Below are 24,702 nucleotides of genomic sequence, written 5' to 3' on the forward strand. Positions count from 1 at the left end.
GATCGGCATAGGCTGGCACACAGTCCTTCCCCATGCTTTCCTGGTCGCTATCACTGCACCAGGAAGTGTGCTCTGTATTGGGTGAGAATCAGCTGGATTAGTCTTTCCTGTTAGTTGCCCTGCTACATGTAGATGCTGGGTAACTTGGATGAGGTCATCCTGTTTTCCGGAAGTTGAACAAGATTTCTCAGCATGGGTACTCGGACTCTAGAACCCCATTCATACAGCCTGTGTCTTCCACGTCTGTCTTTGTCTCATCTTGTTGATTCTGCCTAGTTCAGAGCAGCTGAGTAACTAAGGACTTTAGTCCTAAGGGGTTTTGTTTTGTTTTTAATTTGGGAAATCTTCAGGCCTTGAACTTTATGTGTTCTTAAATTACAAATTAGAAAATGCCCTTGCAGGAGAAAGTGTTTCTGTCACTATTGCCAAGTCTGTGCCTAAGGATCCCTTCGTCTGTGTCAGCTTTTTATTCTTTACTCCTCCGATAATTCTTGGTAGTTTGCACACTGAATAAGTCTCTTAAGCATTTGAAAATGCTTACAGCTGAGTGATAGAGGTCCCCTCCCCAATACCTTTCTTAGATGATAAAAGCTCAAGTGTAAGCCATTCTCCGCTCACTTTTCCCCCTTTCTTCCCCATCCATTGCCAGTAAAGCCTCTAGTAAAATGTTTGACACCGCTAAGGAGTTGATCTGCGGGCATTTAGATGTTGGTATGTCTCAAAGGAGAGGGAAACCCAGTATCCCTTGTCCTCTCCATCAGCTGAGAATAACATTTCAGAAGGGACCACTGTTCTATGGACAATAACCTGGGCGTGGATTTGCTTTGCTGGGTTCTAGTTTCAGGTCATGACCCCAACGTGATCAAGCCACTTAACTATGCTGTGCCTTAGTCTCACCCCAGTACAGGAAGGTTCTTTTGGGAGAATTTAATGCTGGTAATAAGGTATGAATTAAAAAATTTCTTTTCGAGAAACTTACACAAAAAAATCAAATAGCTCTATTTGTGAACATTTTATATCTAGTAATTTCTTTTTCATTGGAAGTCAGAGTACCTGGAAAACAGTGATTTTTTTTAATAGTAACTTTTAAAATCGTGGCTATATCATTATTTATGCTTCTGCTTTGTGACAAACATTCACGAACTCAAATCCCAATGCAGCATAGAATCATTTTCTTTGTCTTCCAAGAGTCTGGAAAGTATGTTTGCTCTTTCGCTTTCTTTCTCTGGGTTGTTTAAGCGTCTGAGAAAGATTAATCTACCAATTCCTTTACTGGAAGACAGCAAATAAATGCATTTATTCTCTAAATCTTTATGGGGTGCACACTCTGGGCAAGCTGCAGCGTAGCTTCTGTAGAGACTGGTGAATCTCAGGGACACTGTCCTCACCTGCTGGATTGCCTGATTCTAAACAGAGCCCCTACCTCTTGCCAGTAGTTAGGTTTTCCTCCTTCACTGTACCTAAGTCTCCCGGAACTGCTAAGTATCACACTGATTGATGTCTCTTAGAAGTGTCCCCTGCAGGTACTAGAATTTTGACAGTCCCTTCTCATGTCTCTAAGACTTAAGAGTGTTTCTGGGAACTCTGGCCAAGGTCATCTCTCACTCCAGTGTCAAGGATCTGAATGTGGCAGGGTTGAGTTCCTTGGAGGGATTGAGGGGTAAGGGTGGAGAGAACTGGTGACAGCCCTCCATACTCCCTTGCTCAACTCTGAGCACCCACGTGCAGTATCCAACACAGTAACACAGTTGACTTCAGGATTAGGCATCCAAAGCACATGGCATGAAAGAAGGAAACCGCAGTAGAATCATGCAGCTTGTGAATCTTCTACCCAGAGAATGTCCCCATGAATGATGGGTGAAAATGAGTCTTTCCTGTCTTTCCCCAGCCTCTTTTTATTATTATTATTATTTATTTATAAAAATTTCCACTTCCTCCCCTCCTCCCAATACCCTCCCACTTCCCCTTCCCTCCCCTCCTCCCTCTCCAGGCCTAAGAGCAGTCAGGGTTTCCTGCCCTGTAGGAAGTTCAAGGTCCTCCCCACTCCCTCCAGGTCTAGGAAGGTGAGCATCCAAACAGACTAGGATCCCAAAAAGCCAGTACATGCAGATGAAACAAGTCCCAGTGCCATTATCAATGGCTTCTCAGACAGTCCCCATGTCAGCCACATTCAGAGAATCCAGTTTGATCACATGCTCGTTCAGTCCCAGTCCAGCTGGCCTTGGTGAGCTCTCATTCGATCAGTCCCCTTGTGTCAGTCAGTGCTGGTGCTCCAGTCATGAGTGCAGAGAATAGAAGCCCTAGCAAAATGGCTTGGCAGCCCTCTAGAGCATACAGCGATGCCAACGAGTGTGAGTTGTAGCCAGTACCATCATTGGGCAGGTCTTCTTCCAGGGCTTTCTGTGCCACGACCTGCAAATCATGCCAGGCATCACCTTGCTGGAAACCGTGGGCATGGTTCCTGATGGGAAGGAATCTCACTCAGATTGAAAAAACATTTGGTTTGCCTCCGGTAACTAGGTTTAGAGGAGACAATGTCAATCCCTTCGTTGTTTGCTCAAGGATTTTGAAGTGTTTTTCTCTGAGTGTAAAAGGCATATTTCACTACAACCTTAACCAAAGTTAACTGTTTCCTCACTACTTCAGGGGGTGGTGCTGGTGTTCAAGGCTGTCACAGTCCCAGGACTTTTGGTTGCAAAATACCCCAGCTCTTCTGCTGAGTGCAAGGCTAAAGTCTGGTAAAAACAGAAATGTAATGAATATCTGCATGGGGGACCTTTACCAACCCTCATCTCTCTCATCACTCTGCTGCTGGGAGACCACATTGAGTGCTGCTCAGTATGCCACCTCCAGTGACACAGTACCCACTTACTGATGAACTCTGAACTCTTTGGCCTTCAGGGAGCATAGGATGCATCCTTCCTAAAAGCTATGTGTTTATTATCTCTCAAAAACCAAAGAAAAATGACGTTGGTTTCCCCAACTGTATTTAATTCATGGAACAGAAGACTGTTGGCATAGCAATGGTTAGTTTTTAATTTCTAAAAGTTCTGATCCTGATGAAGATTAAAGAACTGAAGCCACCAGGCCAGTGAAAGGGCCTCATTAAAAGAACACAGACACAAGTAAAACTTTAGGTCCTCAGTTCTGAACTTAAACCTTTCTTTCCAATTGATCCTTCCACCGTGAAGGACCCATGGTACTTAGAAACGAAAGTCATTGCCATCCATATTTAAATATAGAATAAGACGGTATGTGTAATGGAGTTGAATTATTCCAAGCGAAGAGGGTCTCTTTCTGTATGAAGAGAACTTTCCTGGTCACTGCTTGTGTGGATGACATGGTATGTTACATGGAGCAGAGAGATGCTGACATTCTTTCCCACATGTAACAGATCACCCCATGCTCTTTACTTTGAGAAATTAGGAGCATAACTACCCCTTCCTTTGCCAACATTTGCCTCTTTTTATATTAATCTCAGTCGAACTGAACAATTTCTTCTCTCTGTGCAAAATAAGGCTCTCCTTTGTATTCATTTGGTTGGCATACAGCTTGAGGGTGTCCAGTTTTTCAAATACAGATCTAAGAATATCTGGAATGATTTATGCACAAAGTCACAGGGCTGGCCAAAGCGAACTGAAGTCCATTAAGCTAAATTAAAGCTTTGTTTTGAGGGGGAAAATATCATTTTTGCTGCTATCTGAAACTTGCACCATAGTAAGGACAGAGTGAGATTTCCCTTACTTACTTTATGGTTTGAATGAACTTATCAACTGCATTGCCTTGCCCTTCAAATGCCTCAGAGGAGGACTGCTGAAAGACAGACACATGTAGAATAAAGTCTTGCACTGTGCTCTTTTTTAATGTGTTGCAGGACTCTTGTCCCTGGAGTAAAGATGGAGGGAGCTTTGACTATTCGAATTCAGTTCCCATATTAAGAGATTGTATTTAATCAAAAGTGAATTTAACTCTTGATGGCATTCAGATAGTAAAATTGGTTTTAGGAAATTCCATTTCCTTATAATACTTGAGCAGTCAAAATTGTGTTCAAATTTCTTCTTATTGTTTAAATTAATTGTCCTAAAGTTTAAAATAAAAAGGTATAAAATACAACGCTAGAAAACCCAAGAATCTAGTATTTAATGAGTTTACATCCCCAACTTTTCTTTTGTATATTCCATTGTGATAGAATGTAATACCTAAAATGGATACCTACACACACCCCTACACACCTATACCTACACACACACACACACACACACACACACACATACACGCACAATGGGTGAAGGGAAAGAATGTGGGGGAGATCCAGGCACACTTTTCTTTTTTCTTTCTTTATCCACTAGAAAATTTGGCATGACCAGGAATAAGACCGTGTGATGTTTAGTCCTCAGTTGAGGAATTACCTTCATCAGACTGGCCTGTGGGCCTGTATGTGGAACATTTTTTTTTTGACAGGTGATTGATGTGGGAGGGACTCAGCCAACTGTGGGTGGTGCCAATCCTGACCAGTCTGCGCTGGGCTGTACAGAGAGGTAGCTGGCCCTGAGCCTAGAAGCAAGCCAGTAAACTGCGCTCCTCTGTGCTCTCTGCTTCAGTTTCTGCCTCTAGGTTCCTGCCTTGAGCTTCTGTCCTAGACTGTAAAATGTAATAAACCGTTTATTTCCATAATTGCTTTTGTTCCTAATGTTTATCATGACAACAGAAAGCAAATGAGTACAGATAGCAATGTTTTCTAAAGGACAATGAAACCAAAAAAAAAAAATTGAGCTTTTAATGAATTCTTCAGGAAGCTTAAGGAATGTTAACACCCAATGGAAAGTTAAACTTAAGTCTTTTGAGATGATCGTTCCCAGAAAGTTGATGTCAAGTCAAGTAAACATATAAATTTATACACGCATGATCTTCCATGCAAGTCAGGAAGAGTTGTACTTATGAGCATGATTACTAGTGGCCAGCATAGGCCATCTTCATTTAGGCACTTAAAATTTAACATTTTATTAAATTTTCATAGTTGTGTTATTAGTATTTAATTAAATATAAACATTTCATTAAACATTAATATTTGATGCTATCATATTAAAATTCCAGTGTTTAAAAGTATTCAATGTTTAACTGCTAAAGAAATGTGCACTAATCTTTCCCATCAGTTTGACACCTCTTCCTGTTTGGTTTTAAGACTGGGATTTTTTATCATTTTCTTGATCATTATTTGCTTTTATAGTTTCTTTCAAATTTGCACTATATCTTCTGTGAGCTTTGTTTATGGGGTCATCAATGACCATTAATGTGTCGGCAACATCTTTTATTAGCATGGGAGAGGGGTTACTATGAGATTCACTGCCTCTGTCCAACCCTTGTTCACGTTCTTTCCTGAAGTGACTGCTTGTGTCTTGGTGATATCTTGCTTCTCAACCTCTGAATATCCTTACTTTTCTATATTTATCTGTATTTTCTGTCTTTTACAGCTTCTGAAATATAGAGTATAAGGTGAAGAGTGACTTCATTGCAAATGGTAAAAGTCTTCCCAGGAGTGGGTTTCAACAGATCAGGGATCGGTAATAGAACGTAGTCATCATTAATCCCACACACCCTCTTTCCCCTTCCCCTTTGTGCGTGCGTGTGTGTGTGTGTGTGTGTGTGTGTGTGTGTGTGTGTGTGTGTATAGGGGGTATTTAGGTATCCATACCAAGTTTAAGTCTCACATGATATTACAGTGGAATATACAAAAGAAAAGATGGGGATATAAACTTATTAAATACCAGGCTGGCCTCGAACTCACAGAGATCCACCTACCTATGCCTCCGAGTGCTGGGATTAAAGGCGTGCACCACCAATGACTGGCATGGTGTTCATTCTTAACCATGTGACTAGTGCGGGAGAATTGTCTGTATTCTGTCAGTCATGTTTTAAATAAACGCTGATTGGCCAGGCAGGAGGTATAGGTAGGAAAACCAGACAGGAAGTGGAAATGATGCAAGGAGAACAGGAGAATTCTGGGTAGGAGGAAGTTGATTCCTCCCACTCCTGCCCAGATCACCAAAGCAGCAGGATGCGAGCTGCCCCACTGAGAAAGGTACTGAGCCACATGGCTAACATAGATCAGAAAAATGGGTTAATCAAGATGTGAGAGTTAGCCAGTAAGAAGCCTGACCTAATGGGCCAATCAGCATTATAACTTATAGAGATCTCTTGTGTGATTTTACTTTGGGACTAAACAGCAGGGGGGGGGGCGGGCAGGACTAAAAATACAAACAAATATTATATAATGGTGCCCAACACATGTTACATGTGACCATCCATATACCACTCTCTAATTAAAAAATAAAATAATGCATTACTATGTAGTAGGATTAAGCCTAGGCTTCTGGATCCCTTTTTGCACCCTTTCTGTTTTGAAACGTAACTGTTTTTTTTTTTACTAACTTGAAAAGTTTAGATATAGATACCAAGAAAGTGGATTAATTCAATGCAAAAATTTCTGTTGATGCATATCTGTATTTGAGAGCCTATTGCCAACCATTGCCTTTGATTCTATGGATATTAACACAGTTTCTTTCTCTAAAAGCAGCAAAGAAACCACGCAATTACAATTCAAGCTATGAAATAGTACAGGAGCCTGTGTTTCGGTAGCACTTTCTTGTTGGACAGCTTTACAGTAATACCATTTTATAGATGTGACTACAGATTATGAGAACTTCTGTAGGGTTTTTTTCTCCTCCAAAGTAGCCAAACTGGTGGTTGGTGGTACCCCAACAAGTGCTGGGCTAATGCTCCCCTCATTTTGCTCTGCACTGCCTATGTCCGGCATAGATTAGTTCAGGTCAGCGCCACTGTTTACAGAAGGCTTCATGTTGCCGGACTTATGTAAAGTACATACTACACACACCGGATTCTCAGATGTAGATTCTCTGTGGATGACAGTTTCTCTCCTCATGGAGCTTCAAAGGTGGGAATTCTGTCTTCTCAGTTCTAGTAGTGTTCATATCTGGTATACCACGTTGCGTCTGTGCCTCAAGTTGGAGTGCTTTTTATATACACACCTATCTTGTCCTAAGCTTGTCCCATAGCCCCTATACTGTTTAGACGGCATGGGGCCTGTGATTTTCACTGCAAGTCTGAGAGGATGAAAACCTCTTTCCCCACTAAAGTAGCTCATCCTGATGAATATCACAGGAGTACCCTTAGATCCACAGAATGATTCCTTGCTTAATTCCTGGTGTGATTCTTTGCCCCTATAATAAGGGGAAGCAGAGTTGTGGGGTTGTATTTACCTTGAACTTGCAATTTTCCTTCAAGAACTTTTGCCAGTTTTTTGGGGGTTCTGAACTTGATAAAAACCAGCCCTCTGGAAATGTGTTTCCCTGATGTTTATTTCACCCAGTCCTTTTTCTTTTTGTTTATCTGCTAAAGGACAAATAATACCAATATGCCTTGTGTGGTAGGGTGGATGTAGGAATCTATGGTGTATGGGAGAGCTATGGACTATATACATATACATATATATGTATGTATATGTATATCTATATGTACAAATGAACCATTATTCTGATGTTTTGCTTTACCTAGTCACATTTCCTATTAATCTTTCCTTGAGTTCTTTATGCAGCTAGTTCCTTGATATTTAATATTCTATTGCAATATCTGATCTTCCCTAAAGACCTTTCCTGACTGACTTCCTATAATAGCCCCTCCTTCCTAATGATGCTCTAACCTATTTATTTAACCACATTTTGTCTGTGGTTAAAATTGTCTAATTTCTACCAAAATGAAAGCTGCCCATGCAGGGAATCCATTTGTTCACTGACATTATGGCCCATCTAACACGGTACGGTACCTGCCACAAAGTAGGTGCACAGTGAAGGTTTTTGAGGGAAAAATGACAGAGACAAGCAGAAGATGTTGAAAATAGGCAATACATTCCTCTGCTTCCATCTGGTGTAACCACTTGTGTTTCTCTTTCCTACGTAAGCAGAAAAGAGGAAGGAGGAAATAAACAAGGAACAAACTGAAAGCGTAAATGTGTGGAGGGGGTGTGTTAGGAATAGTAGAGTAGGCTGAGAGTGGGGAAGGATGGCCTGAGTTCCTGACAGCAATGCTATGAGTTTTTCCATTAAACCCAATGGAGCAAAACTGAAATGAATCATACATTTTTAAAACTTTGGCTCTCAGAAAAGGTCAGCTAAATCTACAGTTTTATTGTAGAGTCAACTTTTAAAGTGTGATGCATTATCTCTATTGCATTACTACAACTGTACATTCCAAAGTTATTTATTTATTTTTTTTATGTGTATGGATGTTTTGCTTGCATGTTTATTTGAGTACCAGATGAGTGCCTGGTGCCTCAGAGGCCAAATGAGGGCATTGGATTCCCTAAGGCTAGATGTGTATGAATTACTATGTGGGTATAGGGAATTGAACCTGGGTCCTCTAGAAGAACAGTCAGTGTTCTTGCCTCTCCAGTCCTATATGCAATATTTATTTCACAATTTCCTTTTAAATGATCTCTGAAATATCCTATTATTCCTAACCAGATGCATTTTTACATAAATCTTTGGTGTTTACAGTTATTAAATAAATCCAAAATGCCTGTTCCAATCAGATTGAGTGGAAATTCTCCATCAAATAAAACATACTACCTTATTTGCCTACATGTTGCTCTCTGGAACAGGTGAATTGCAAACCAAATTGTTTTATTCTCTTTAGAAAGAATGACAGCCTAAGTTTAGTATTTAATAACTCAAAATTTACTTAAAGAAAAAAATGATCAAAGAATGGCCTACTGTTTTTAATACATTCTTTTATGAAATGTCTTGAATTTTCTTTCTCTTGGTAATTCTGATTTTTTTATTTACTTTCCCCGTTTTCTCTTTCTTTTTTCCTTCCTTCCTTCCTTCCTTCCTTCATTTCTTTTTCTTTTTATTGTGGGTGTGGGTAGGGTAGGGTAGGGCAGGGTAGGATAGGGTAGAGAGACAGGGCCTCACTGTGTAATCCTGACTGGAACTCTCTTTGTAGACCTCAAGCTTACAGAGATCCACCTGCCACTGCATCTTGAGTGCTGAGATTAAAGGTGTGCACCTCTGTATTGGGCTAATTACCACTTTGTGATCAGAGTTTCAGAAAACTTTGCTGAGATATTTGGGCTTGGGAACTCTGTGTTCATACTGAGATATCTTCCTCAGGCTTTCATTTTCATACACACACACACACACACACACACACACACACCAGATGCACATACACCCCCCACACACCCTTTATTCTTTATATATTTTGTATCAAAGTCAGAGAAGACAAAAGGGAAGGCAGGGGGCAGATACGTAGTCTTTCCCTCTATTTTGTTAGTGGTAACAAAAGGCACAAAGCATGGAGTTTTCTCTTCTTTCCGGAAACTGTTTCAGTCAGTCCAATCATTAGCCATTGAGACTGTGTTTGCTCGCTGTCTCTTTAAATGCCACCTTTGCATCCTCATGGGATGACTAAAGATTGCTTTCTGGTTGGGACATCAACCTCAGCTTCTTGTTGCTTTTAACAAAAATTTTATCCCTTGTCAAACTAAAGATTAAGGATGTGTGGCTAGAATTTTAGAACAAGGAAAAATGGGACCAGAAGATGTGTTTATCTCTCTCCCTATACTTCACGCAGAGACCATATAGGTAACTCATGAAAAATGTAACAAACTACTCATAAGCTCCATTTTATATGATTTTTTATGCATAGAGTTCCCCTTTTCTACTTGTATTTACAGTTTAAATTTGCCATTTTGGTATATAACTTTGTATATTTATGTGTATAAATATGGAGTAGAATTACGCACTGGCATTTCTACAGATATTACCTACTTACCATCCACAGAGCTGTATAAAATTTGAGCATTGTATGAGCGTTGTGTGAGCATGACCCTTGCTAGTCTAACAATATATTATCAGTCTTTACATTGTAACTTTACATTGTAACATTGTAACATCATTGTAAATGATGTCCCAGTTCAGTCTTAGGTTGCCTTTGTCTTCCTATGTCATCATATGTCACTGTGTCATCGTAATGAATTATGTGACATAGTCTACATTTGAAGGAAAGTTGATTTATTTAGAAGACAGTTTCGGGGATTCAAAGTTTGGCAGCCTGGTTGGCCTCTGGTAAGGGCAGCGTATGGTGACACAAAGCAGAAGCCCACGTGGGAGCCATCCCTTCTGAGAGCATAACCTCAGTCAAATTCTCATGAGACTCTCCTGGTAAGGCTCCCTCCACCCACACCTATCACTAGGGAGATGAAAATATGGAGCACAATCATGTTCAAACCAAAGCAGTAGGAGTGAAGTTCAGTGCATCTCTGAGTATTTAAGAAACTTGGTTTATCTTTCTAGAGATAGTGTGGATTTTGTCCTTTATTTTCTTATGGAATTGTTGCCTTATTGAATATAGGAACTTTTTGTATGTAGATGGAAGTTTTTGTCCCATGCATGATGTGGGACAATGGTCTGTATTCTGTCAATTATATTTTAAATAAATTCTGATTGGCCAGTAGCCAGGCAGAAAGTATAAGCAGGACAACCAGACAGGAAGTAGAGGCAGGTCAGTGAAAACAGAAGAATTCTTGGAAGAGGAAAGCTTGATCAGCAGTTCTGATCCAGCCACAGAAGAAGAAAGATATAACTGCCTTGCCGAATAAGGTACTGAGCCACGTGGCTAACATAGACAAGAAAAATGGGCTAATATAAGTTATAAGAATTAATAAGAAACCTGAGCTAATGGACCAATCAGTTTATAACTAATGTAGACCTCTGTGTGATTCTTTGGGACTTAACAACTGCGGGAACCAGGCAGGACAGAAAACTCAGACAACACATGTAGGCCTGCAGCCATTCACTTCCAAAGAAACACACAGAGGTTTCTAGTAGTTATAAGCTGTTTGGACTGTTAGTGCAGGTTTATTATTAACTCTTACAGCTTAAATTAACCCATAATTCTTTTCCACGTTTAGCCACATGGCTTGGAACTTTTTCTCAGTGCAGCATTTTCATCCTGCTTCTTCTGGGTCTAGTTGGTGACTACATCTGCCTTTCCTCTTCACAGAATTCTCTTAGTCTGTTTGCCCCACCCATACTTCCTGCCTGACTACTGACCAGTCAGTGTTTTATTAAACCAGTATGAATGATGAATCTTTACAGTGTATGAAAGCATTATCCCACAGCCTTGTATATTAAGGAGATAGCCTCCTTGGGTTGATGGTAGAAGCTGTGAATTTTTATTTTATCTTTCACTTACCCCCTTGACACTTTTGGTCATGACAAATTTACACTATTTTCTTATAGTTAAGATTATAATTTTTTTCTGAATCACTCTAAAAATTTGTAATATGTATCTTCCCCTGTAAAATTATTTTAAACTCCATATTTCTTACTGTGCTTAACATTTTTAAGTATTTTACATTTTAACATTAAAAATTATCCTAATCTGAGATAAAGCTTCAACTTCATTTGTTCATTGATGTTCAAATACCGTTGTTAAGTAGCTTTTTTATCACCCATGGTTTAGCATAACATCTTTAGTTCATGCCCTCTTATTATGTATTTAAGGTCAGTTTCTTTATTTTCTGTTTTACTCATTGATGTACCTATTTTCATCATTAGCTCTATTGTATTTTATTACTCAAAGAACTTATTTCCTCCTCACTGTGGGATGCATTTTAAAAGTGGTGTTATAATTTGTTTCCCATTTACATTTAAACAATGACTTCTAGGATATTTTCACCTTATAAAATATTTTTACATCCTGTTGGTGATAAATTACCTCATGAGCAGGATAAATAAGTTGGCAAATTTGAAATTGAAATACAAGTTTAACTGAGTTTGTATGGTGGACTTCCCATAATCATCAATTAATGTGGTTTGCTTGGCAAGTAGGAGGTGAGGATGGAGATCCTAGGAAGTGAAGATTCAGTGTCCACTTAGCCGGCAGAGGGAGGTGAGAGCTGAGTGAGGGTTGGGGTATCCTGATCTTACTGCATTCTGTATTATGTCTGAAATGGAACTTGTCAAGAGGAAGGGCGTCATTCTCTTCTGGGCTGGGTAGAGTTGTATGAAAATGTTTTCTCTTTGTAGTAAGCTTGGCAAGACAGAAAATTTATATAATGCTCTAGTTCTCTTTAAAGAACTTAAATATGGATGGGTGGATGGATTGGTGGATAAATGTGTTTAAAATGATAAATGTGAGCTTTTCAATCGTAGAAAACTTCTGATTCAAGGGGTGCTTTTATTGTTGTTTAAGTCCATGGTATATAGCACCAAGGCAAATTACATGGTATTTGATGCTACACACACACACACACACACACACACACACACACACACACACACACGAGCCTTTTTTGAGTACTGCAGCCCTGTGATCAGGTAAAGTGACTTATAGTCAGAGGCAGATGCCAAGCTGCTGTGACTCTGTCTTGCAAGTATGCCATGTAGCTAACACTCCTATCTGGTGAAGTTACAGGTGAGATGCTATTTGATAAGGTATCTCGTTCTCTTCCAGTGCCAGAGTTCATCTATGGAAATGGCTGCCATTTGGTTTTCTCTCTCCCACATACCCATCTGTCCTACGTGTGACACACAGAGGGAAAACCCTGCACGTACTATGGTGCCCCACCCCAGTAAAGATCCCTTTAATTTCTAGGAATGTCTTAGTGACTAGCAGATTGATTATATGACACTCTCTGATATTTGCATATACACCTTGGCATTGGAATGATGAAGTTTCCATTTTTTAAAGGAGTTTTGCTTAAACAGATCTAAAGCCTTCTTTGACCTAGTGTCTAGATAGATATAAACCCACTTAACCTGGTAGGAATGAGATAAATAAGTAGTAATTTAAAATTAAGTTTAACAATATGAATTGAATTGTCAAACTTGTCCTAAATCTTCAATGGATGGGCATCATGTGTAGAGATAATTATATTTTTATGAATCTAAGAATAATGAAATACTCACTAAATTTCTCTGACAAAAAAAAATTCTCTCAAAACTCAACATCATTCTCACTCATCTTCATATTCTCAGAATGGTGTCTACCACTTAATATTTATTGAGTGAATAACATAATGAGATTTGTTCCTTAGAAAGATAGTTTGGAATCAAGAACGGGAATGTCATGGAGCAGACAATCGGTACACATGTCCATTCTGGCTTCTCCACTTGATTGAGAAGGGTGCCTTTGTCCTCCTCAACTCAGTAGGCAAGAGGAATTTTGGATCTTTGTGTGGGCAGATAAGGGATTATAACAGGAAGCTGCATGATGTTCCTACTTCCAGTTTTTACTTTGTGGAAATAAAGATAGATGGCTAGATAGGAGATTTCAAAATATTGTGACAAAGCTAGCTGTCAAACAAAGGAACATTTCATGGGAACGTGAAGAATTGCATCAAGGCTAATCCACATTTCAGATGCTCTCTTTTTCCTTCTTTGCCATAATAACAACTTGTTTTTTAAAAAATATCCTTATATTTTATATGTCATGAGATTTTGGATGCTGTGCTAAACTTGAGGTCGAAGTAAAGGTCATGGTTAATACTAAGGCTTTTCTGGAATGTTGTGGTTTTGCAGTTTAGAACTGGCAGAGTGTGCATACCTCAAGAGCCTGACTCTTTAGTCTGTTCCATAGATAAGAGGAGGATATATTTTTTTTGGTTCATCTAGTAGTGCTCTTCTATGCTATGTTTTTTATAAAACTGTGTAACCCTAGCCTGGTCAGTAGTGTATACCTGCAATCCTAGGATTTAGAAGACAGAAGCAGGATTGTTCCAACTTCAAGGCTGCCCCTGACAAATTTCAGGGATCTAGAGCCCCATAGTGAGATGCCAGCTCAAAAAGACAAAAAAAGTGATGCCAACACATTTCAGAATATGTTGCATAGGAGGAAGGGGCAGATGGGTCAAATCCAGCTGGTTTTGTTTGTGACAGTTTATCTCTGCACTACTGAACCACTTCCGGTATGCTTCACGTATAATACTACAGGAGCAGAATGAATCCATGAAGCCTGAAATATTTAGTATTGAACCTCTGTAGGGAAAACTGTCCAGCTCTTACTATGAATGGAAATATACCCTAAAAACGATCACTGTCACCTTAGAACAAATTATCAGTGGCATGTTTTCATAAAACGCTTAACAACTAGCTTGGCATTGAGATGAATTATTGGTCTATAAAAAACTAAAATGCCTGCCTCTGTTGAAACAGGAGAGAGCTGGCTTTCTAGAAAATCACATGGACTCAGAGATTTTAATTGTCACCATAAAGTCTGACTTACACAGCATTGACAGAAAATGGGAAATGCTTGAGACTGTCATTTCTGTTATGGAGCTGTGACAGAGACGGAGCACTCACCAGATGTCTCTCTTGGAAGGTGGAGTGGATCCAGCAGCAAGTGGTGAAAAAACGGACCAAGAGGGATTACGACCTTAGCCGCGCCCAGTCCACCTACTTCAATGATCCCAAGTGGCCCAGTATGTGGTACATGGTAAGTTCACTGATGTAGTGATAGGAGCAGCGGGCTGCTTTTTGCTGCCCGCCTGGCTCCTGGCCTCCTGGCTAGCTTTACCGAAAATAATTACATGGAAACTGTATTCTTTTAAACACTGCCTGGCCCATTATATCTCCAGCCTCTTATTGGCTAACTCTCACGTATTGATTCAACCCATTTCTAATAATCTGTATCTCACCACGAGGTCGTGGCTTACCGGGAAAGATTCAGCATGTCTGACCTGGCAGCTTCATGGTAGGCAGCTCTCTGCCTCTGCCTGACTCTGCTTCTTTCTCCCAGCATTCTGTTCTGTCTACTCCACCTATCTAAGCTGCTGTCCTATCAAAAGCCAAGGCAGTTTCTTTATTAACCAATGAAAGTAACACATAGACAGATGACCCTCCTCCATCACACTGAGGAAGTCCAGCTATGGTTATGTTGTCCATTTTTGCAGTGTGTGAAGAAAATCTGTTGGTCCTGGGAGGCCCAGACGCAGTGACCTGGGACCTGTTCCCCCAGAAAGGCTCACTGTTGGAGAGAGAGCTCACTGTCATACTTTCTAAGACAGTCTGGTGCTGAGATAGAAAACTGCTCAGGTGTAGACACACTGAGACCTCTTTGCAATCATGTTCACCTCTGATAGATGGTTGCTGTGCTCTGATAGGGTATAGCTCATGATGCACACTAAAACTGGCACATCATTGAAATTACTTAGCTGGCAGATCCCCTGACATGCTACCTTTGTGTATCAGGAAGTGTTTGGCCAGCTCAGGGAAGCCAGTGTAAGGATGTCAGCAAGGGAAACTCATCGAACTGACAGAGCATGGTGCTGGTCTGCTTTAGCTTGGCTTCTTTGGAAACGCACCTCTCCAGTCTTGAGAGTTTTGCTTCGTGATGACTGAAACATGGCTAAGAAGACATTACTCACCCTTCATCATGAATTCAAATGTCACCAGTTTGCTCTGTGAGCTGCAGAAAGCCCTGTTTTGTTTCTCTTTCTTGAAATTTTTTATTGCCAAGTGTTGCCAGAGTGGTTTCCACTGCGCTGCTTTTTATAACCCCTGTCTCGAATTCTCCACATGTCTCCAGCTGATGAAAAGGCACACATCCGCACAATTGCGCATCCCTTCCCCATATTTTCCTGGAACTTGGCCTCCCATTCCGGCTGGCTGGGGAGCTCCTTGCTCTTGCTGCTTGGTGGGTCAGGACTGTACCACAGAGGCTGTATCCAGGATTGATTTCCCTAGTTCTTCCCATGCTTTCTTCTGGTGTCACGTTCTTGCCTTCACATGTTTTGGGGGTCCCTTCACCCCAGTCGCTCTCATCAGTTCCTTCTTTGTTGCTGTGATGAGACACCCCGACTAAAAGGGACTCGTGGAAGAAAGTTTGTTTTGGTTTATGTTCCAGAGGGAAAGCCTATGGTGGCAGTGGGGCAGCGCAGGAAGCAACAGGCGGGGCGGCAGGAGCAGAAAGCTGAGAGACCATATCTCAACCTCAAACAGGAAGCAGAAGGTGAACTGGAATTGGCATGAAACTAAATTATCAAAGGCCACCCCCAGTGGCCTTCCAACAAGTGGCTGTACCCCCTAAATGTTCTATAATCTCCCCCAAACAGCACTGCCAACTGGGACCTAGTATTCAAATGCATGAGCCTATTGGGACCACATTCACCACCACCATCTCCACCACACTGGTGGCGCCCTTCATCACTGCTTTCTGGTCATCAGTTTAGTTCTCATATCTGCTCTGCTGTGATGAGAGTGAGCTAAGAAAGGGTTCTGCACTTGGGTCTTGGTTTAGATCCCTGCAAGAATTTCGGCTGTTGCCGTGCTGGAGACGCATGCTTATTTGGAGGTGGAGGCATGTGGCTGATGTACCTATCATCTCTTCATTTTCCTAGATGCGTGTAGAGAGGGGAGGTTGTAGAAATGGCTAGATTCCCAGTAGAATTTTACACGAGAGGTTTGTGCTATTTAAGGAGAAAAGAAAGGAGCCCTGATGTGAACTTCGAAGGTATTGGGAAGCAGGAAATCATTCAGTAGGGTCATCTGAGCGGACTATAACACAGGACAGCTTGCTGGCTCTGAGACAAAAAAAGGGATGAACCACGGAGGAGGACACTAGAGTTAGTGTTAGCAGGAGCTACGGGGCTTTGTGTGCACAGACAAAACTACAAAATTGCCATTTCTCAATGAAATTTAGAAAAGGTATGGAAAGCAAAAGTGCCTCTCTGTGGGTGTTTATGAAAGCAGGTGCAGGAGCCTGTCCTTGCCTTGTCCCACGTTACTTCTCCCAGGGAAGAGTCACTGCTGCCTGCAGGTCGTGCTGGACAAGGGTAGGATACCACATGTCCCTATTCCTCTCACTGTACTAGTGAGACAGAAAGGACACCAGGAGAAATGGGGTTACTGCTCTAGCACCACGAACCTCCTGAGTATTTTGTTGTTGTCAATACTTTCAATTTTTTACATTTATTTATTTATTCTGTGTGTGTGTGTGTGTGTGTGTGTGTGTGTGTGTGTGTGTGTACACATGTGAAAGTCAGAAAACATGAAGTCAGTTTGTTTGCTTCCATCATGTAGAGTCTGAGGATCCAACTTGGGTTGGGCTCTCAGGCTTGGTAACAAGCTATCATCTGTTATCTTGCTGGCCTATGGCCACCATTTTGACCATGGTCTGCCTGCTGACTTCAGCCTGCCATGCCTGCCTCCCAAAGAGCCCCCATTTTCCCACCGAATTTTCTCAGCCTGGCACAAGGAAGGTTGAGAGAAAATCTCAATGCGCTAAGTACTTTAAATGCTCAGTGTGTGAAAAGCAATGCACTGAGTGCTCTCTGGGTAGTTTTCTGAGTTTGTGTAAATGAATGTATGTATTAGCATGAGCTATGTTGTAAGAATGAGGAATCTGAGGTGCATGCCTCAGCTCACTCAGCGTGGTAGAACGGAGATGCCACAATGGCAGGCCAATGGCCAGCCTTCCAATGAGCACAGACTTGGACCCCACCTTTGTGCTACTGACAGATACCCAGAGAGATGCTGATATTGCCCGTTAAGAACTTCAAATACATTCACAGAGTTGTGACTGAAGAAACAAGACAGAGCCATGGATGCCATTCAGAGTAAATATGGTATCAGAATACTTCAAAGATTCCTATTAAGTTATTATTTTTCTCTTAAGGAAAAAAACAGAAAACAGACTGCAGACCTGTGATTATCTTTCAGGCGTACTATGACCAAATGAGAGCCAGGACTCTTAAATCTGCAAAACTGTATTCAAAGCCTCAGGACTTCCCTTAGTATGTCCATGATTAAATTCCAGACTCTTCTCTACTGTGGTGTGAGAGTGTTTTGCTCATTCGTGTGACTCTTCTATTGCTGTCTGACAGGATACCCCAGAGCTGAGTTCTTATAGCAACTATTATCTTAGTGGTCCTGAGGCTCAGAAGTCCGAGTAGTGGCTATCCACAGTTCTACAATAACCGGGTTTTCAGTTAGAAGACTCGAAGATTCCACAAGAGTGGAAGGTTCTGCTCTCTAAGTATTTATTCATTTGCTGGTAGCAATTGGCTCCTCTCCAGAGGGCCCTCACTGAAAATCTGATGGGGTGTCACTTGACATTGTCTGTCTTCTCCCAGACGTGTGATCAAGTGGTCATCTGGGAAACATGATTTTACATCTAACCTTAGAACCCAGAGAGAGTTATCTCTTTAATTTCTTGTTAGTGTTAAGAGTCAGTTATGACTTTACACTGAAGCAGAATACCACACAGGTGTGCACACCAGAGGAAGCATGACTCATCCTGTGTCTCCAGAGATGACCAGCAAAGTTCAGCAAAATCTTGCCCAAGAAGCGTTACACAGTGCCTGATACCCAGATTATAACATAGTTTACTGTTCTTTGGCTTCTCAATCGAAAAGTTAACTTTTCATAGATAATTGATTCAAACGTAAGTGTCATTATATTTTGCTAATGTCTGTTCCCCTGCCATCAACTTTTTATTTATTCATTTAAAAAATCATTAAGAAAGTGAGAGCCTGTGACCGTGAGCATTCTTCCTCGCCCTGTTAGAGGCATAGTTAAAGCACTTGTTCATATCTCCCCTTCCTTCTCCAGGCTCTGGTCCATATAGTCCATGCTATAGTGTCACCTGACTACTTAGTGAGTCTCCATAGACTCCTGCCTCCAGCTCATTAGCCTGGGACTATTCTTAACACTCCATATTGGTCATAGGAGAGTAGAGATTAAAGGCAAGGAGTGCCTGAATGTTCTTTAAATTTATTTAAATGCTTGACCCTAGTCCTTCCCTGTCTTGGAAAATAGTGTACAGAACCATTGTCTAGCCCTGAGGCTTGGCCCCTGGTGTCCAGAAACATGAGTTTAGAGAGTTTGTGTTGGGCGCGATAGTTGGGACGTTCCTCCTCCACGTAGCAAACCTCAGGTCCACACATAGGACTCAGAAGATCAGTGCAGGAAGAACAACTCGTTTCCTGGTGCATCAACTTCTGCCTTTCTTCTGTCAGACATGTGACATAGGCTGGCTGTTTAGAAACACAGGATCTGTGCCTCCTAAGATCAGTAAGACAGAAAAGAGTGAGATAAGAGCATACCACAGCTTGCTGGGGAAGCGACTGCTCTGCCGAAGCTTCCGCGGGGTCAGATTCACATGTGTGGCCCCTGGTCCTCAGGCAGTCGCTGTAGTTTTGTTTGCAGATTGAGTCTTCTTTGAAAATCTTGGCCCCAGCATCACCAGGCAGTGATGCTTTGTGTTTTGGTACGCAGTGAACTTCAGGCAGTGGGGTGGTTCTGATGCGCATTTATGGCAAATGCTGAGCATACTAGTTGCACAAATGAATGAGCAAACCTGCTATCGCTCTGTAGCAGAGAAAACAATTGCCCGCATTTAATGAGTTCCCCATGTTATGCCAAGTCTCTTGCTAACTCTCTTCTGTAGCAGATTATCGCCAGTGTTCCAGTGAGTTAGGCATTATTGTCATTGCCCCTGATTTATGGATGAGGACATTAAAGCATAGTAAAAGTTGCCGAAGGTCACCTACTGAGCGGAGGTAGAGCCCGGTGTTTAAACCCATCTCTGCACCTGCAAACCTAGGGGGCCAGCTTCTCTCTGCAGCTGTGGTTCATAAACCGGCAGGCAGCACAGTCACCTGGAGGGTTTAAAGCTGATTGCCTGTCCATCCTCGCCTACTTTCTCCCACAGCACAGTCTGGGACTTTGCATTCCTTAAAGGTCCCTACCGATGTGATGCTATTCAGCAGGAGTGCCCCTGAACATCTACCTTCTCAGCCGTATCTTGAACACGAGGTTCTAGGAGCCTAACTTGTTTCCTCTCCCAGCCATCAGATGGAAGAAGAAAACTTAAACTTCTGGGTCATTTTAAAGCACACCTAGTCAGTTTTCATTTGCCTTGGTCCCTTCTCTTCTGACAGTATTTTCTATTTGAGAAGCTGGAAAGGTTAATATGAAAAGATATTTTCATTTAACCTGAAGTTGAGCGGTCTGAAAATACCCCTGGCTTAGCAATCCTCTTACAATGCTCCAAAAGCAAAACTTACTGGGTAGGAAGGCTAGAAAGATTTGGCCCAGTGTAGTAGAATTGATTTCAACTTACCCGACTGATGCAGTGACCCATTTTAACACTGCTAAGGAAAGTGTATTGACTCTGAAGACTGTAAGATTATGGAGCACTCTTTATTAAGATTCCGAGAATGCTAGCTACATAGATCAGGGAGTTCAATATTGGATGCAGTTTTATACATTCACAAGCTTGAAGGATCTAGCTGAAGTTCCCTATCCTAATTAACATTCCTTCGTCCCTTCAGGATCATCATTCATGATGGATTTAATACATTGTGGGAGTTATCCTTTAGTGGGATATTTCTTTTTGTGGGAGGATTTCGAAATCACCATCAAAGATATATTCCTACTGGAATGCAGCAGTTGGTGAATAGGAGGACTCCAGCTTAGAAATGAAACTTGGATGGAAGCATACATTTAAATATTCATTACTCAAGGAAATTGATGAAGAATTATATGATAATGCTTGTCTAATAATTAGGGACTAATAATGATTTGGAGAAGCCCATAGTAAATAACTTTTAAAACAAATTTTTTTCTACCCAAGACAGGCAAGCTCTATTGTAAGAAGTAAAGAATAAAGGAAGGGAGGGATCAATGGATCCTAGGTTATGGTTAGGTAGAAGGCAACTATGCATTCCAAGGCAGAAAACCCTGACTGTAGCAAGGATGATACAGGTTTGATCAATGGATTCTAGGTTATAGTTAGGTAGAAGGCAGCTCTGCATTTCAAGGCAAAAAACACCGATGATATATTGGATGCTCCAAAAGACTAGAAAGACGTCTGCCACAGGAAGACATGTTGGTTCTCCTTGCATTTTACAGTTTTGATGTATTAATTAAAAGCAAAACTTGGAGAGAGAGAGAGAGAGAGAGAGAAAAAGAAATACCTAATGGTTTTGCTTTTTGGCTCTGACACTGGCGGATGGAACCAACGTTCTAGAGTCTGCATTGAAAACTTCCTGTGATGGGTGGGTAGCCTATTTGGTATATACACGCATGGGTCCAAGACCCATGGGTAATAACAAATGGGCTCATGTTTTTGATGCACTGCTTCAGATTTCATGAAAGCTCCCTGGGTGGTTTTTCGGAATCATATTTGCCGATCAGCAGAGTGAAAATTAGCTGAGTTCAGTTGTGTGGGGCACATATCTGCCAAAAACGATGAACTAGCTAGCATAGTAATTGCGAAAAATGATTTTAAGCCACATGGTCCTTTCTCAGCCAAATGGATGGTGTTCAATTCTCCAAGAGTTTGAGGCATTGCTGTTTCTGTAGTTGGCACACACTTCCCTACTGGTTTATACTGTCATTTGACTCTAATAAAATCTGGTGGAGTTTGTGGCATTATTGTCCCAGCAGCTTGGAAATCATCCTTTTAAGATGCCTCATATTGCCGTTTTAATTGAAAATGCAACATGGTGGGAATCTGCAAGCATGTGGCACATTCTGAGGCAAGCAAGAGTCATCCAAGAAGGGCACCCTCCAGCTCAGAAGGGACTAGCGTGCTGGTGGAACCACTGACTTGAAACCTGTTTTCCAGTACTGGTATATGCTACTAACTGATTCTAGACCCTCTCCAAGCATTTTACCCTCTTAACTTTAGTACATCTGGAAAAAATATAACTTCTATTGATCATTTCTTAAGTTTGTACCTGATTGAATTTCTTCCGGTTCTCCATGTCAAGATATACTGGACATTGGGTCTGGGGAGAATACCCACCATTGATAGGCTCAGATCTGCAGTCAAGAGCTAACCTATGAACTTCAACTACTGTATTCCATATTATCATAATATTATTAAAACTTCATAGGAGGTCCCCAAGACCACCCAGTTCAGTGAGTCGCTAGGAAGGCTCATATGACTCATTGCGTAGTCACACCCATAGCTTTGGTTAATGTCAAGGAAAGCATACCAGGCAACATCAGCAGATGGAAGAGTCCCATGGGACAAAGTCCAGAAGAAGCCAGGCTCTTAGGGAAGTGCCAGGAAAGCAGTTTCTCCCTCCCAGCACTGAATGAGGTAACATCTCGGATGTGATATCTCAGAGCCTCACCTTGTTGGTGGGGGCGGGTGAGTCACTGAGGCCCCTGTGCTTCGTGTGTTCCAAAGTCCTAGAACTCAGAAAGAAAGCAGGTGTTCTGACACGCCCAGTACCCAAAGGCTTCAAGTACTGTGAGCCATTCTTATCAGGCTATAATGAGAACACGCCCAATATCCAAAGTCCCAGATGCCAGCCAATGGCCAACCTTGTGGGTCACCATTTAAGAATTCCAATCTCTTGACTGCTGTGTTAAACACTGTTTTCCCCTAAATCCATTGCATGACGTTACCCTCTGGATTCCTCATGTACCTATCTATTCCTTTAAGTTTGATAGAAGCCTCCATGCCATCCTGAGTTTCACTTAAAGACACTCCAGCTAGTCCAAGCCATTCTACATTTCCAGTTGGTATCAGTTCTCCTTCCCCACCCTTTCTGCTTTAATCTAAACCTCTACTGGCTTTCAATTCAAATCTTGCAATAGCTGTGAATCTGCTTCCTCAGCTCTGTTTTCTCTGTTCTCTGTCATAGTCTGGTGGATCGTCGAAACCCTGAACCAGCCAACGGAAACAAACACCTCCTCATTTAGTCATTTTCCTTTATTTCACATATCTGTGTGGCAATAAAATCCCAAATCCAGGCTCTTCTCTGTAGGGCCTTTTCTGGTTTCTCCACTGTCTGCCTCCCCCCTGCCTTGTGCACACAGACTACATTTGACCTGAGTTCCGTCTCCCCACACATCCTCTTGCAGGATGCTGCCCCCACACCTATTCCCCTGGTTAACTCCAGCCTTATTGACTTGCCATGATCTTTCTTAGCCTCTTTACAGTAGCCCGATCCCGTATTGTTTAGCCTAGATCACCATGCATGTCTCTCTTAGTCTACTTTACCGCAATTAAAACATTACAGATCTGTGTGATCATGTAATAAGTGCCGTTCCTGTTAGAGGAATTCCATGGAGTGAGGAACTGTGGAGAAAAATAATTATGGAATCCTCATTACCTTAGGCAACCTCTAGTAGGTATTTCAAAAGAAAGAAAGAGAGAAGGAAAGAAAGAAAGGAAGAAAGAAAGAGAGAGAGAGAGAGAGAGAAAGAGAGAGAGAGAGAGAAAGGTAAGTTGGCTCAACAAAGCATAAACAATTAAATTATTTGTACTAAAATATTTTAGCATACTGCATCTTCAATTTCTATTAACTTCTCTAAACCTATGGTTAAAAAAGAAATGAATATTTTTACAATTTGTGTTTTTGAATAAGTTATGTTCTTGTAATTTTACTTGAAAGTATTTTTGTTTTCTTTTGATTTTGTTTGCTTACTTTTATCCAATTATTGGAAGTTGTGTTTCTGAAATGTATATTGTTTGGTCCTTGTGCCTAGAGCATTAACAACTATCCTTCCCTGTCTCTAGTCATTGAAGATGGCAGCTTAGATCTGTCATCTAAATGGCAGTACACTTCGTTAAAATCACATGTTGACACTAACTGTTCCAATGCGCACCATCCCTACCTGCTCTTGCATTCTTTCTTCTTGTCCTATTAGCAGTGGGTGACTTCTCTAGGTGAAGTCAAGTGACCCATTCAGAATGGTTCTCTGCCATTTGTTTCCTACCCATTATTTCTTTTCTTTCAAAGGTATTAATAATAATGTTCTGTGTCTTATGAAAACTACCCCTGCTATGGCATTTTGAAAATTCCCATCACAGTCTTGAAGAGGTTAAATCTTCAAGACTCCTAGGCAAACATATGCAAGACTTGGCTAGAATAATAGCACCTCCTTAAAAAACCACTTTTGCTTATGAAGTCAATAAAAAAATACAAAGTAAAAGCATTTCTTTGTTATCATTTCACGAAGAAGCAAGCCCGTGTCTCAGGTCGTGTCCACATGTGTTCTTCTGAGTCAGGAATCCCATTTGATACGGTAGTCATTGAGTCCCATTCACTTGTCCACTCTTCCATTCATTCTTGTTTCTTCTTTTCTCTCTTGTTAATGTTTGGGAAATATTTTTTCCTAAACACTTGAGATTTCCTCAGTCCAAGGAGGAAACAGTAAATAAGATGGCCACATTTCCCTAAGGGGGCATTTGTGGGAATGGGTTTGGATAAGTTTAGTCATTTTACCTAATATGTGAAAGCTAGTCTATTGAAGGTACACAACCAAGCCCTAACTGACCCTTGTTTGTTACCTTGAGATGACTGTGTCAGTGTGGATTTCATGGTCCCGCATGTGAGTGTGCTTGCAGGAAATTTATTAAGAATGAGAAGTAGACATCAGTCAGTGAAAGTGCTTTCTAAGGGGCCAAGGACGAAAAGCACTCTGGTAACATCCATTTCTCTGCTAGTGTAAATCAGCACGGTCTTCTATGAATATTTGAGAAACATAATTTATTTTGTACTAGCAATTTGTCTTGTCAGCTTTACCTTCAAGAGTGAAAACTATGTGGCTGGCCCATCCCTGAGACAACTCTACCATGGTGACCAACAGGTCTGTTAAGAGAGAAAAAGGTCATTTTAAATCAAGTTCTTCCAGACTTTTCTTTAATTAATAACTAATT

At 41.2% G+C, this 24,702-nt stretch overlaps 1 protein-coding gene across 4 annotated transcripts in view; it reads left to right on the forward strand.

Annotated features, from left to right (window-relative positions):
- Pcsk5 (proprotein convertase subtilisin/kexin type 5) overlaps positions 1-24,702 on the forward strand; it is a 417,375-nt gene that overhangs the window by 79,273 nt on the left and 313,400 nt on the right. For all 4 annotated transcript variants that reach the window (XM_048429814.3, XM_087908042.1, XM_048429815.3 and 1 more), the window contains exon 3: positions 14,401-14,514. In XM_048429814.3, coding sequence (XP_048285771.3) covers positions 14,401-14,514 — 114 coding nt within the window. The remainder of the gene's footprint in view (positions 1-14,400; positions 14,515-24,702) is intronic.

The sequence above is a fragment of the Myodes glareolus genome, chromosome 7 (genome assembly GCF_982192425.1).
Source record: "Myodes glareolus chromosome 7, mMyoGla1.1, whole genome shotgun sequence".
Classification (NCBI taxonomy): Eukaryota; Metazoa; Chordata; class Mammalia; order Rodentia; family Cricetidae; genus Myodes; species Myodes glareolus.